The sequence below is a fragment of the Coregonus lavaretus genome, assembly GCF_964263955.1.
Source record: "Coregonus lavaretus genome assembly, chromosome: 8".
NCBI classification, from domain to species: domain Eukaryota; kingdom Metazoa; phylum Chordata; class Actinopteri; order Salmoniformes; family Salmonidae; genus Coregonus; species Coregonus lavaretus.
Window position 1 is genome coordinate 36,781,657 of NC_139995.1, and position 16,405 is coordinate 36,798,061.

General features: G+C 43.5%; 1 protein-coding gene across 1 annotated transcript in view; it reads left to right on the plus strand.

The window, feature by feature from the left end:
* Positions 1-16,067, plus strand: part of LOC311134384 (serine/threonine-protein phosphatase 6 regulatory ankyrin repeat subunit C-like) — a gene marked incomplete at its 3' end in the record, with an annotated part of 45,065 nt that extends 28,998 nt beyond the window's left edge. The window contains exons 26-28 of the mRNA XM_084168049.1: positions 3,429-3,511; positions 5,361-5,452; positions 15,823-16,067. Coding sequence (XP_084024175.1) covers positions 3,429-3,511; positions 5,361-5,452; positions 15,823-16,067 — 420 coding nt within the window. The remainder of the gene's footprint in view (positions 1-3,428; positions 3,512-5,360; positions 5,453-15,822) is intronic.
* Positions 16,068-16,405: the final 338 nt, after the last annotated feature.

The following is a 16,405-nucleotide window of genomic DNA, read 5'->3' on the forward strand; positions in this document are numbered from 1 at the left end:
CACGAGGTGAGATCTTGCATGAAGCCCCAGACCGAGGGTGATTGACCGTCATCTTGAACTTCTTCCATTTTCTAATAATTGCGCCAACAGTTGTTGCCTTCTCACCAAGCTGCTTGCCTATTGTCCCATAGCCCATCCCAGCCTTGTGCAGGTCTACAATTTTATCCCTGATGTCCTTACACAGCTCTCTGGTCTTGGCCATTGTGGAGAGGTTGGAGTCTGTTTGAGTGTGTGGACAGGTGTCTTTTATACAGGTAATGAGTTCAAACAGGTGCTGTTAATACAGGTAATGAGTGGAGAACAGGAGGGCTTCTTAAAGAAAAACTAACAGGTTTGTGAGAGCCGGAATTCTTACTAGTTGGTAGGTGATCAAATACTTATGTCATGCAATAAAATGCAAATTAATTACTTACAAATCATACAATGTGATTTTCTGGATTCCGTCTCTCACAGTTGAAGTGTACCTATGATAAAAATTACAGACCTCTACATGCTTTGTAAGTAGGAAAACCTGCAAAATCGGCAGTGTATCAAATACTTGTTCTCCCCACTGTGTGTGTGTGTGTATGTGTATATATATACAGTGGGGAGAACAAGTATTTGATACACTGCCGATTTTGCAGGTTTTCCTACTTACAAAGCCTGTAGAGGTCTGTAATTTTTATCATAGGTACACTTCAACTGTCCTGAAGAGAGCTGGGACACAGTCTCAAAGAAAACTATTAGTAACACACTACGCCGTCACAAATTAAAATCCTGCAGCGCACGCAAGGTCCCCCTGCTCAAGCCAGCGCATGTCCAGGCCCGTCTGAAGTTTGCCAATGACCATCTGGATGATCCAGAGGAGGAATGGGAGAAGGTCATGTGATCTGATGAGACAAAAATAGAGCTTTTTGGTCTAAACTCCACTCACGGGTTTGGAGGAAGAAGAAGGATGAGTACAACCCCAATAACACCATCCCAACCGTGAAGCATGGAGGTGGAAACATCATTCTTTGGGGATGCTTTTCTGCAAAGGAGACAGGACGACTGCACCGTATTGAGGGGAGGATGGATGGGGCCATGTATCGTGAGATCTTGGCCAACAACCTCCTTCCCTCAGTAAGAGCATTGAAGATGGGTCGTGACTGGGTCTTCCAGCATGACAACGACCCAACACACACAGCCAGGGCAACTAAGGAGTGGCTCCGTAAGAAGCATCTCAAGGTCCTGGAGTGGCCTAGCCAGTCTCCAGACCTGAACCCAATAGAAAATCTTTGGAGGGAGCTGAAAGTCCGTATTGCCCAGCGACAGCCCCGAAACCTGAAGGATCTGGAGAAGGTCTGTATGGAGGAGTGGGCCAAAATCCCTGCTGCAGTGTGTGCAAACCTGGCCAAGACCTACAGGAAACGTATTATCTCTGTAATTGCAAACAAAGGTTTCTGTACCAAATATTAAGTTCTGCTTTTCTGATGTATCAAATACTTATGTCATGCAATAAAATGCAAATTAATTACTTAAAAATCATACAATGTGATTTTCTGGATTTTTGTTTTAGATGCCGTCTCTCACAGTTGAAGTGTACCTATGATACAAATTACAGACCTCTACATGCTTTGTAAGTAGGAAAACCTGCAAAATCGTCAGTGTATCAAATACTTGTTCTCCCCACTGTATATATACAATATTTTTTTTGAAGGGGTTGGGCACAGCAATGGGCTTCTGCAAGCGCCACTGCTGAGGTTACTGACTTTTTGAAGATTGTTTTCCACAATATAATATAACCAGTTGATATTACAGTTTAACCCCCTAAGGTTAATGCCTGTGCCCCCGCAGAAATCGAATTAGCATAATACAAATATCCCCATAAAAATATGTCAGTTTAAGCTAGAGATCTGTTTTTTGCATTGGATGCGTCTCAATCCACCGCCTATGTAACACTTCCGCGTCTGCGGTGAAAGGTGACAGAGCTAGAATGGTGTTTGTCACACCATGAGACATCCTGAAAATCAGTCTTCTCACAAAATATATATATATATTTTTTGTATGATAGACACTTCAGAACAAACTTCCTTGAAATTTTGTTTTGGGGGGGGGGGGGGAACTATCTGTTGCTCCATGTAGTGAATATGTTATTCAATGAGTTTGTATGGGCTAATAGTAGTAAGGCCAAATAAAATGTTTGATCATAACGTTTTCTTTATACTTCAAGGGGTCTTAAAATTCAAAATCAAAACCATATAGCTTAGTAGTACCCCCCTCCCCCGGCTTAGACTTATGGGTTAAATAATGAATCTTAAATGGCACTTGTTTTTTTGTATCGACTGAATATACACTGAGTATACCAACCCCCACCCCCCTTCCCTCAGAACAGCCTCAATTCGTCAGGGCATGGACTACAAGGTGTCGAAAGCGTTCCACAGGGATGCTGGCCCATGTTGACTCCAATGCTTCCCACAGTTGTGTCAAGTTGCTGGATGTCTTTTGGGTGGTGGACCCTTCTTTACACACAGGGAACTGTTGAGCGTGAAAAACCCAGTAGCGTTGCAGTTCTTGACACAAACCGGTGCGCCTGGCACCTACTACAATACCCCGTTCAAAAGCACTTAAATCTTTTGTCTTGCCCATTCACCCTCTGAAAGGCACACATACACGATCCATGTCTCAAGGCTTAGAAATCCTCCTTCATCTACACTGATTGAGGTGGATTTAACAGGTGACATCACTAAGGTATCATAGCTTTCACCTGGAATTAATTGCTTAATTAACCCAGGAACCACACCTGTGTGGAAGCACCTGCTCTCAGTATACTTTGTATCCCTCATTTACTCAAGTGTTTCCATTATTTTGTCAGTTACCTGTAGGTAAATGCGCAAATTGTTTTACAGTGTGTTCTGTGTTCTAAAAATAGTACTCAATCGAGTTCTTGAAAAAAAAATCATGCAAGTACTCGAACTGTCAAAACATTTAAAATGCCCATCCTTACTCACTCACTCGGTCACTCAGTCCTGTAGCAAGGCAAGACACTCCATCATACACCTAGCTGACACATGACCCACTGTTATTTTGAATTCTGACCCACTGTAGCCAAATACACATCCCAAGTTATTTAAGAACTCTGGCCTCTATCAACTATACAGGAAACCAGCAGGCAAAGTCATGACAGATCCACATATCATTGGAAAAAGTGCTTTATCCCTCAGATTGCTAATTTGTATTACTGTTGATACCAAAGCACAAATTAGGTGGCAGGGAAATGGCATGTGTGTTTCCATAAGAGTTTCTCCATGTTCCAGTCCTAGTGTTTCCCGGCGGCAGACTGGTGTACTGTCCAGGGGGAACTTGTACATCAAGCTGCCTCACGCTACAGGGACAGAAGATAGGCTCCTGCTCTATGGGCCGTTCTGGTTTCGACAAGGCTTACTTACTTAATGTGTTTTCTCCGGCAGGCTCATGAGATGTGTGCCCTGTTAATCCTGGGAGAGATCAGCGACCCCTCCCTCATCAATGCAACAAACAGTGCACTGCAAATGTGAGCCGTCATGTCAGCTACTCAGCCTTTCATTAAAGACACTGTTCAACACTGTAGAAAACCCCAGCTTCAGCTCTCTCAGCCCTTTCCAACTCTCAAACTGTGTAACTCCTACAGTGAGGGAAAAAAGTATTTGATCCCCTGCTGATTTTGTACGTTTGCCCACTGACAAAGAAATGATCAGTCTATAATTTTAATGGTAGGTTTATTTGAGCAGTGAGAGACAGAATAACAACAACAAAATCCAGAAAAATGCATGTCAAAAATGTTATAAATTGATTTGCAATTTAATGAGGGAAATAAGTATTTGACCCCATCTCAATCAGAAAGATTTCTGGCTCCCAGGTGTCTTTTATACAGGTAACGAGCTGAGATTAGGAGCACACTCTTAAAGGGAGTGCTCCTAATCTCAGCTTGTTACCTGTAGAAAAGACACCTGTCCACAGAAGCAATCAATCAATCAGATTCCAAACTCTCCACCATGGCCAAGACCAAAGAGCTCTCCAAGGATGTCAGGGACAAGATTGTAGACCTACACAAGGCTGGAATGGGCTACAAGACCATCGCCAAGCAGCTTGGTGAGAAGGTGACAACAGTTGGTGCGATTATTCGCAAATGGAAGAAACACAAAATAACTGTCAATCTCCCTCGGCCTGGGGCTCCATGCAAGATCTCACCTCGTGGAGTTGCAATGATCATGAGAACGGTGTGGAATCAGCCCAGAACTACACGGGAGGATCTTGTCAATGATCTCAAGGCAGATGGGACCATAGTCACCCAGAAAACAATTGGTAACACACTACGCCGTGAAGGACTGAAATCCTGCAGTGCCCGCAAGGTCCCCCTGCTCAAGAAAGCACATATACAGGGCCGTCTGAAGTTTGCCAATGAACATCTGAATGATTCAGAGGAGAACTGGGTGAAAGTGTTGTGGTCAGATGAGACCAAAATCGAGCTCTTTGGCATCAACTCAACTCGCCGTGTTTGGAGGAGGAGGAATGCTGCCTATGACCCCAAGAACACCATCCCCACCGTCAAACATGGAGGTGGAAACATTATGCTTTGGGGGTGTTTTTCTGCTAAGGGGACAGGACAACTTTACCGCATCAAAGGGACGATGGACAGGGCCATGTACCGTCGAATCTTGGGTGAGAACTTCCTTCCCTCAGCCAAGGAATTGAAAATGAGTCGTGGATGGGTATTCCAGCATGACAATGACCCAAAACACACGGCCAAGGCAACAAAGGAGTGGCTCAAGAAGAAGCACATTGAGGTCCTGGAGTGGCCTAGCCAGTCTCCAGACCTTAATCCCATAGAAAATCTGTGGAGGGAGCTGAAGGTTCGAGTTGCCAAACGTCTGCCTCGAAACCTTAATGACTTGGAGAAGATCTGCAAAGAGGAGTGGAACAAAATCCCTCCTGAGATGTGTGCAAACCTGGTGGCCAACTACAAGAAACGTCTGACCTCTGTGATTGCCAACAAGGGTTTTGCCACCAAGTACTAAGTCATGTTTTGCAGAGGGGTCAAATACTTATTTCCCTCATTAAAATGCAAATCAATTTATAACATTTTTGACATGTGTTTTTCTGGATTTTTTTGTTGTTATTCTGTCTCTCACTGTTCAAATAAACCTACCATTAAAATTATAGACTGATCATGTCTTTGTCAGTGGGCAAGCGTACAAAATCAGCAGGGGATCAAATACTTTTTTCCCTCACTGTAACTCCAGGAGTTGGGATAAGTTAGAGTTGAAGCTGGGGCTGTATATAACACCATAAAACCTAGCGATTTGTTTACCCAGGTGGTCTGTTGACTGTCTATCCCTTATCTCTCCCCTCTTCCTCCTCAGGCCCCTTCATATCGCAGCGAGGAATGGTCTGGCTACGGTGGTGCAGGTGCTGCTCAGCCGGGGGGCAGCCGTGATGGCTGTAGATGAGGAGGGTGAGTCACCACAGTGTCGTTTAGTGAAAAAAGACCGGAGCCCTATCCTACGTACGTGGTTTGAGCAGTTAGCGAGGTAACTTTGGTCAACTGAGTTCAACTCGGGATAACCTGTACCACGAAAGTGGCTCACCTTTTATTCAGGTACATTTCTATGGCAATGAATCCTTCAGAACTAACCTGCTCCAGGGCAGGCTAACACAGGACTAACTCCATTTATCCTGAATGTGAGCCGCGGGTTGAGGACCGTCATCATGCCCTTCATTTGAGGAAGACTACTGATTGAATAATCTGTTAATGAAATGGTTTGTTTGCTAAAAAAATGTAATGTTAAAATACCTATCACATTGCACATTTAGTAATAACAGAATGCATTTGAAACTTCACACAGTAAAACTTGACTTAATACAATTATTTTGGGGAAAAAAGGTGCACGTGGATTCATGAGCACACCATTAATGATAAGTAATAAGTCACTTCAACAAGCCTATTTCACACCTTAGGCTGCTGAATTTGCAAGATAACTTTTTTTTCATTTCGGCACAAATGAAAATGTGGCACTGACTCGCCCATGGATTGATGTTTCAGCATTGTCTCAATGAAGAGTTTGGCATTCGACTAGCCACGTGCGACATGCATGAGCAGTTACAAGCCTGCTAGATTAGCGGTAGGCGGAGGAGCAATATCCTCCGACTTAGTATTGATGAAGCCGGCTAGCTTTAGAAAACCCTTGCTTCAATTGTAGTATACCTCTCTGGGTGAGGCAGAGGCGAATACTGGCCCAACCAATCAGGCTGGCTTAAAATATATACAGTGCCTTCAGAAAGTATTTATACCCCTTGATTTATTCTACATTTGTTGTGTTACAGCCTGAATTCAACATTTATAAAATGTATTTTCTTTCTCAACCATCAACACACAATACCCCATAATGACAAAGTGAAAACATGTTTTTAGAATTTTTGGCAAATATATTGAAAATAAAAGACAAACATCTCATTAACATAAGTATTCACACCCCTGAGTCAATACAGTTAAAATCACTTTTGGCAGCGATTACAGCTTTGAGTCTTTCTGAGTAAGTCTCTTACAGTGAGGGAAAAAAGTATTTGATCCCCTGCTGATTTTGTACATTTGCCCACTGACAAAGAAATGATCAGTCTATAATTTTAATGGTAGGTTTATTTGAACAGTGAGAGACAGAATAACAACAACAAAATCCAGATAAACGCATGTCAAAAATGTTATAAATTGATTTGCTTTTTAATGAGGGAAATAGGTATTTGACCCCCTCTCAATCAGAAAGATTTCTGGCTCCCAGGTGTCTTTTATACAGGTAAAGAGCTGAGATTAGGAGCACACTCTTAAAGGGAGTGCTCCTAATCTCAGCTTGTTACCTGTATAAAATACACCTGTCCACAGAAGCAATCAATCAAACAGATTCCAAACTCTCCACCATGGCCAAGACCAAAGAGCTCTCCAAGGATATCAGGGACAAGATTGTAGACCTACACAAGGCTGGAATGGGCTACAAGACCATCACCAAGCAGCTTGGTGAGAAGGTGACAACAGTTGGTGCGATTATTCGCAAATGGAAGAAACACAATCTCCCTCGGCCTGGGGCTCAATGCAAGATCTCACCTCGTGGAGTTGCAATGATCATGAGAACGGTGTGGAATCAGCCCAGAACTACACAGGAGGATCTTGTTAATGATCTCAAGGAAGCTGGGACCATAGTCACCAAGAAAACAATTGGTAACAAACTACGCCGTGAAGGACTGAAATCCTGCAGTGCCCGCAAGGTCCCCCTGCTCAAGAAAGCACATATACAGGGCCGTCTGAAGTTTGCCAATGAACATCTGAATGATTCAGAGGAGAACTGGGTGAAAGTGTTGTGGTCAGATGAGACCAGAATCGAGCTCTTTGGCATCCTCAACTCGCCGTGTTTGGAGGAGGAGGAATGCTGCCTATGACCCCAAGAACACCATCCCCACCGTCAAACATGGAGGTGGAAACATTATGCTTTGGGGGTGTTTTTCTGCTAAGGGGTCAGGACAACTTCACCGCATCAAAGGGACGATGGACGGGGCCATGTACCGTCAAATCTTGGGTGAGAACCTCCTTCCCTCAGCCAGGGCATTGAAAATGGGTCGTGGATGGGTATTCCAGCATGACAATGACCCAAAACACACGGCCAAGTCAACAAAGGAGTGGCTCAAGAAGAAGCACATTAAGGTCCTGGAGTGGCCTAGCCAGTCTCCAGACCTTAATCCCATAGAAAATCTGTGGAGGGAGCTGAAGGTTCGAGTTGCCAAACGTCAGCCTCAACCTTAATGACTTGGAGAAGATCTGCAAAGAGGAGTGGGACAAAATCCCTCCTAAGATGTGTGCAAACCTGGTGGCCAACTACAAGAAACGTCTGACCTCTGTGATTGGCAACAAGGGTTTTGCCACCAAGTACTAAGTCATGTTTTGCAGAGGGGTCAAATACTTATTTCCCTCATTTAAAATGCAAATCAATTTATAACATTTTTTACATGCGTTTTTCTGGATTTTTTAGTTGTTATTCTGTCTCTCACTGTTCAAATAAACCTACCATTAAAATTATAGACTGATCATTTCTTTGTCAGTGGGCAAAAGTACAAAATCAGCAGGGGATCAAATACTTTTTTCCCTCACTGTAAGAGATTTGCACACCTGGATTGTACACTATTTGCACATACATTTTTTTAAATTAACATTCTTCAAGCTGTGTCAAGTTGGTTGTTGATAATGGCTAGACAGCCATTTTCAAGTCTTGACATAGATTTAAGCCGATTTAAGTCAAAACCGTAACAAGGCCACTCGGGTACATTCAATGTCGTCTTGGTAAGCAACTCCAGTGTATATTTGGCCTTGTGTTTTAGGTTATTGTCCTGCTGAAAGGTGAATTTGTCTCCCAGTCTGTTGGAAATCAGACTGAACCAGGTTTTCCTCTAGGATTTTGCCTGTGCTTAGCTCTATTCCATTTATTTTTATCCTAAAAAACTCCCTAGTCCTTGCCGATGACAAGCACACTCATAACATGATGCAGCCACCACCCTGCTTGAAAATATGAAGAGTGGTACTCAGTGATGTGTTGTTGGATTTGCCCCAAACATAACACTTTGTATTCAGGACATAAAGTTAATTTCTTTGCCACATTTTTTGCAGTTTTACTTTCGTGCCATATTGCAAACTAGTTACACGTTTCGGAATATTTTATGATGTGCAGCAGGGGTCGGCAACCTTTTTTTGTGTGGAGTGCCAATTTACAATTTATCCTACCATTTCTAATGATCTGCGTGCCAGTTATGGTTTTCATATGTGCATTACAACTAATTGTGTCTATTGAATATCTGATTGTCTACAAACGGAAGAATTCCATAGCTCGCTTAACAGAGGGTACTGTCCATTAGCACCACAGGCTTGGAACACAGATTATCTTGGTGAATGATAGTGACATTTAACCACGGGGTGGACAATCTTCTCTTCAATCAGCTTTGTGAGTCCTTTATGTTTCCCCACTATAGCGGGGGCACCGTCAGTTGTAATAGCGAGTATGTTTTTAATATCGACACCTCTCTCCTCAAAATGATCTGTGAAGGCTTTTGCTACATCTTCCCCTTTAGTAGTACCATGCATGCGTCTTGGACAAAGCAGCTCCTCACGTACCTGCTCTGAGTCACAGTATCTTGCAACAGCTGCCAGACGTGGAATGTCATTCACATCCACACTCTCATCAAGAGCCACACTAAACACAGGTGCATCTTTTAATGCTACAGTTTGCTTCTCCTTTACATTTTCAACCATCTCGGTAACGCGCCTTTCAACAGTTCTGGCAGACACATGCATGTCTTTTATCTTTCATATTATTGTGTCTTTGTTAGGCCCTCCATCAAATAAAGCCTGTGAACTACTGAGGAAAGCCTCATTGATATATTCCCAATTAATAAATTGTTTTCCATGTTTAGCAATGCGCAGCGCAACTTTGTGCTCAATTTTTGACTGCATGTAGATTTGTAAACACACTACTTTGCTTTTCATACCTGTACACGGCCCTCGTGATTCCTTCAGCCTTGTCCACTTCATCTTTGAAGTTTTTCCTCATGTCTCGTTTCAAAATGACGCCGTACACTTGATGTCTGACAAACAACAGTTTTACAACAGAGCGCAAACAGACCAGTCCTTCAGTAAAACAAATTCATACAGTGCATTCGGAAAGTATTCAGACCCCTTGACACATTTTGTTACGTTACAGCCTTATTCTAAAATGGATGAAATTGTTTTTTTCCCTCATCAATCTACACACAATACCCCATAATGACAAAGCAAAAACAGGTTTTTAGAACTTAGAAGCACCTTTGGCAGCGAATACAGCCTCAAGTCTATCTTGGTTTCATCAGACCAGAAAATCTTGTTTCTCATGGTCAGAGTCTTTATGTGCCTTTTGGCAAACTCCAAGCGGGCTGTTGTGCCTTTTATTGAGGAGTGGCTTCCGTCTGGCCACTCTACCATAAAGGCCTAATTGGTGGAGTGCTGCAGAGATGGTTGTCCTTCTGTAATGTTCTCCCATCTCCACAGAGGAACTCTGGAGCGCATTCAGAGTGACCATCGGGTTCTTGGTCACCTCCCTGACCAAGGCCCTTCTCCCCCGATTGCTCAGTTTGGCCGGGCGGCCAGCTCTCGGAAGAGTCTTGGTTAAAAACTTCCTCAAGTTAAGAATAATGGAGGCCACTGTGTTCTTGGGGACCTTCAATGCTGCAGACATTTTTCAGTACCCTTCCCCAGATCTGTGCTTCAACACAATCCTGTCTCAGAGCTCTACGGACAATTCCTTTGACCTCATGGCTTGGTTTTTGCTCTGACATGCACGGTCAACTGTGGGACCTTATATAGACAGGTGTGTGCCTTTCCAAATTATGTCCAATCAATTGAATTTACCCCAGGTGGACTCTAATCAAGTTTTAGAAACATCTCAAGGATGATACATGGAAGCAGGATGCACCTGAGCTCAAATTCGGGTCTCATAGCAAAGGGTCTGAATACTTATGTAAATAAAATATATTTCTGTTTTTGATTTTTAATACATTTGCAAAAAAAATAAAAAAATCTTTGTGCTTTGTCATTATGTGGTATTGTGTGTAAATTGATAAGGAAAATGTTTATTTAATACATTTTAGAATAAGGCTGTAAAGTAACAAAATGTGGAAAAAGTCAAGGGGTCTGAATACTTTCCGAATGCACAGTATATCCTTTTTTTGGGGGGTGGGGGGAGTGGCTTGCCAAGTCTTAGGTTGCCGACCCCTGCTGTACAGGCTTCATTCTTTTCACTTTTCACTTTTCAATTAGGTTAGTATTGTGGAGTAACTACAATGTTGTTGATCCAGCTGCCGTTTTCTCCTAACACAGCCATTACATTCTGTAACTGTTTTGAAGTCACCATTGGCCTCCTGGTGAAATCCCTGAGAGGGTTCCTCCCTCTGCGGCAACTGAGTTAGGAAGGACGCCTGTGTCTTTGTAGTGACTGGGTGTATTGATACACCATCCAAAGTGTAATGCTCAAAGGGATATTCAATGTCTGTATAAAAAAAAATATATAAAAAAAAAAAAATCTACAAATAGGTGCACATTGCGAGGCATTAGAAAACCTCTCTGGTCTTTGTGGTTGAATCGGTGTTTGAAATGCACTGCTCGACTGAGGTACCTTAAAGATAATTGTGTGCATTTTAATGAGGGAAATAAGTATTTGACCCCTCTGCAAAACATGACTTAGTACTTGGTGGCAAAACCCTTGTTGGCAATCACAGAGGGCAGACGATTCTTGTAGTTGGCCACCAGGTTTGCACACATCTCAGGAGGGATTTTATTCCACTCCTCTTTGCAGATCTTCTCCAAGTCATTAAGGTTTCGAGGCTGACGTTTGGCAACTTGAACCTTCAGCTCCCTCCACAGATTTTATATGGGATTAAGGTCTGGAGACTGGCTAGGCCACTCCAGGACCTTTAATGTGCCTCTTCTTGAGCCACTCCTTTGTTGCCTTGGCTGTGTGTTTTGGGTCATTGTCATGCTGGAATACAAATCCATGACCCATTTTCAATGCCCTGTCTGAGGGTAGGTTCTCACCCAAGATTTGACGGTACATGGCCCTGTCCAAAGAGTTGATGCCAAAGAGCTTGATTTTGGTCTCATCTGACCACAACACTTTCACCCAGTTCTCCTCTGAATCATTCAGATGTTAATTGGCAAACTTCAGACGGCCCTGTATATGTGCTTTCTTGAGCAGGGGGACCTTGCGGGCGTTGCAGGATTTTAGTCCTTCACGGCGTAGTGTGTTACCAATTGTTTTCTTGGTGACTATGGTCCCATCTGCCTTGAGATCATTGAGAAGATCCTCCTGTGTAGTTCTGGGCTGATTCCTCACCGTTCTCATGATCATTGCAACTCCACGAGGTGAGATCTTGCATGGAGCCCCAGGCCGAGGGAGACTGACAGTTATTTTGTGTTTCTTCCATTTGCGAAGAATCGCACCAACTGTTGTGACCTTCTCACCAAGCTGCTTGGCGATGGTCTTTGTAGCCCATTCCAGCCTTGTGTAGGTCTACAATCTTGTCCCTGACATCCTTGGAGAGCTCTTTGGTCTTGGCCATGGTGGAGAGTTTGGAATCTGATTGATTGCTTCTGTGGACAGGTGACATTTATACAGGTAACAAGCTGAGATTAGGAGCACTCCCTTTAAGAGTGTGCTCCTAATCTCAGCTCGTTACCTGTATAAAAGATACCTGGGAGCCAGAAACCTTTCTGATTGAGAGGGGGTCAAATACTTATTTCCCTCATTAAAATGCAAATCAATTTATAACATTTTTGACATGCGTTTTTCTGGACTTTGTTGTTGTTATTCTGTCTCTCACTGTTCAAATAAACCTACCATTAAAATTATAGACTGATCATATCTTTGTCAGTGGGCAAACGTACAAAATCAGCAGGGGATCAAATACTTTTTTCCCTCACTGTATATAGTAGACCTATACAGTGCCTTGCAAAAGTATTCATCCGCCTTGGCGTTTTTTCCTATTTTGTTGCATTACAACCTGTAATTTAAAATAGATTTTTATTTGGATTTCATTTAATGGACATACACAAAATAGTCCAAATTGGTGAAGTGAAATGAAAAAAAATACTTGTTTTAGACTAATTCAAAAAAATAAATAATGGAAAAGTGGTGCGTGCATATGTATTCTCCCCCTTTGCTATGAAGCCCCTAAATAAGATCTGGTGCAACCAATTACATTCAGAAGTCAGATAATTAGTTAAATAAAGTCCACCTGTGTGCAATCTAAGTGTCACATGATCTGTCACATGATCTCAGTATATATACATCTGTTCTGAAAGGCCCCAGAGTCTGTAACACCACTAAGCAAGGGGCACCACCAAGCAAGCGGCACCATGAAGACCAAGGAGCTCTCCAAACAGGTCAGGGACAAAGTTGTGGAGAAGTACAGATCAGGGTTGGGTTATAATTTTTTTAATCAGAAACTTTAAACATCCCACGGAGTGCTATTAAATCCATTATTCAAAAATGGAAAGAATGTGGCACCACAACAAACCTGCCAAGAGAGGGCCACCCACCAAAACTAACGGACCAGGCAAGGAGGGCATTAATCAGAGGCAACAAAGAGACCAAAGATAACCCTGAAGGAGCTGCAAAGCTCCACAGTGGAGATTGGAGTATCTGTCCATAGGACCACTTTAAGCCGTACACTCCACAGAGCTGGGCTTTACGGAAGAGTGGCCAAAAAAAAGCCATTGCTTAAAGAAAAAAATAAGCAAACACGTTTGGTGTTCGCCAAAAGGCATGTTAGAGACTCCCCAAATATATGGAAGAAGGTACTCTGGTCAGATGAGACTAAAATTGAGCTTTTTGGCCATCAAGGAAAACACTATGTCTGGCGCAAACCCAACACCTCTCATCACCCCGAGAACACCATCCCCACAGTGAAGCATGGTGGTGGCAGCATCATGCTGTGGAGATGTTTTTCATCGGCAGGGACTGGGAAACTGGTCAGAATTGAAGGAATGATGGATGGTGCTAAATAAAGGGACATTCTTGAGGGAAACCTGTTTCAATCTTCCAGAGATTTGAGACTGGGACGGAGGTTCGCCTTCCAGCAGGACAATGACCCTAAGCATACTGCTAAAGCAGCACTCAAGTGGTTTTATGGGAAACGTTTAAATCTGTGGTATGACTTAAAGATTGCTGTACACCAGCGGAACCCATCCAACTTGAAGGAGCTGGAGCAGTTTTGCCTTGAAGAATGGGCAAAAATCCCAGTGGCTAGATGTGCCTAGCTTATAGAGACATACCCCAAGAGACTTGCAGCTGTAATTGCTGCAAAAGGTGGCTCTACAAAGTATTGACTTTGGGGGGGTGAATAGTTATGCACGCTCAAGTTTTCTGGTCTTATTTCTTGTTTGTTTCACAATAAAAAAATATTTTGCATCTTCAAAGTGGTAGGCATGTTGTGTAAATCAAATGATACAAACCCCCCAAAAATCAATTTTAATTTCAGGTTGTAAGGCATCAAAATAGGAAAAATGCCAATGAGGGTGAATATTTTTTCAAGCCACTGTAAATGCTTAGTCATGGTTGTGTGTCGAACCAACAGATATCTAACGGATATCTAACTGATGAGGTGGCCAAATATTCTGTCCTCTGTGTTCTCTTGCGAGTACTAAGAACAGTTTGTTCTTCTAATAGAGGATAAGGAGAGACTTCGTTCGGAACAGAGATACCTAACCGAACATGCAAGTTTCAGAGTACAGAGGGTGAGGGTAAGAACACGAGATGTGCCTAGCCGTGGTGGACCAGGTACAGAGATATGTTAAAACTGCAACTTACACAACCAGAGTAACAGGATTGTACACACCTATCATGTATATTAACCTTAAAGTAATGCTAATACTAATTAAAGTGTCGTAGAATTGCATGTTTTTTTTAAAGTTAGTTGGATATACGGAAATTCCAAATATGTGGTTTTTAACCTGAGCACTGCTCTATTGCTGCAGCTGTGAGATGGCAGCGAGCAGACTGGAGTAGCCTAGAGAAGCTAGCTAGCCAGCTATAGCTAGCTAGGCTAATTCTTGAGGCCACATGATGCGCTTTCTACCCAACCTCATTCAAATAAAACAACAGCCTGGCCTCCCGAGTGGCGCAGTGGTCTAAGGCACTGCATCGCAGTGCTAGCTGTGCCACTAGAGATCCTGGTTTGAGTCCAGGCTCTGTCGCAGCCGGCCGTGACCGGGAGACCCATGGGGCGGCGCACAATTGACCCAGCGTCGTCCAGGTTAGGGGAGGGTTTGGCCAGCAGGGATGTTCTTGATCCATCGCGCACTAGCGACTCCTGTGGCGGGCCGGGCGCAGTGCATGCTGACACGGTCGCCAGGTGTATGGTGTTTCCTGCGGCTGTCTTCTGGGTTAAGCGGGCATTGTGTCAAGAAGCAGTGCGGCTCAGTTGGGTTGTGTTTCGGAGGGCACATTGCTCTCAACCTTCGCCTCTCCCCTGTCCGTACGGGAGTTGCAGCGATGGGACAAGACTGTAACTACCAATTGCCAATTGGATACCACGAAATTGGGGAGAAAAAGGGGTAAACCCCTAATACAACAGACTACCTGTTGGTTGCTCGTTGTAGCCTACTCCTCATTTCGCTTACTTTTAATGATATAATTTTATTCCATCTTGCATTGCATTTAGTGAACTCTCACTCCACTTGCTACACATTGAGCCTCTTTGATTGGCCAACATAAACAAGCTACACGTGAAGGCTATACATGTCATAAAAACTACATTGAAAAGTTTGTTTTATTCAATCACGTATGTTTTAATGTAATTTAGAAAAATTATTTTCAGTGTTAAAATTGGCCTATACATTTTTTGGGCCCAAAAATGAATACTCACACAAGTATTCGACTACTAACGTCCATTCAGATATTCAAATAACCGTGCACATCCCTGGTTTGTGGTGTTTCTTCGTCAAATGTATCATTTGTTATGTGTTAAATTATGCAATATGATTAAATATGACAGGGTATTTTTGCTGTATTTTTTTCTGGAAAATGTTGGCCCAGTCACTTACTCAGGCCCAGCCACACAGCAATTTCTGCCTACCCCACTGGGGTGAGGTGGCCGTTTGCTTATCTCGTTTTGGTGTGTGTATGTGTTTGAGTAAAAGTGGTTAGTCCTCTTGACTAACCAGGTTCTTATTGAGAATTTTATAAAAGAGAATTTGTTCTTCCTAAATGTGAAGTCTTTTAATCAATTGTGTGTTTTTGTGTTTCTTTCTCCTCTCGTCAGGCCACACCCCGGCCCTGGCCTGTGCCCCTAACAAGGATGTGGCGGACTGCCTGGCCCTGATCCTCTCCACCATGAAGCCTTTCCCTCCCAAAGACGCCAGTGCCGCCGCATCCTTTGGCCTCAACCTGCTGAAGCACTGTGGCATCGCCGCCGCCTGCGGGCCCCTGCCCAATGGCAACCTGCGCCACGCCTACGCCAAGGACCGCCATGGCACCATCGGCCTGGACGGCTGCTTCACCGAGTGAGATGAACCCCCCCCCCCCCCAACCAGCTCCCCTCAGACCGCCCTACCCCAGGTGCCGCTGTCCTGTCTCGTTGTATCTCTAACTTGCCGGATCTCCCCTCTTTAATCCACTATGATCCGGGGGACAACCCCCCCCCCCCTTCTAACACACACAACAAGAGCAGGAATATACTTAGATTCACGTATGTGTGTGCGTGTGTCTGTCTGTGTGTTTGTTTGAAGAAAAACTAAATCCCTAATGGGTGCAGTCAAACCTATATGCAATTATTTGCCTCTCTCCTCTGTGGCATCATTGTCATCGTTTATTCGTCACTAGCCTGGTCTTAGGTAAGACACCCT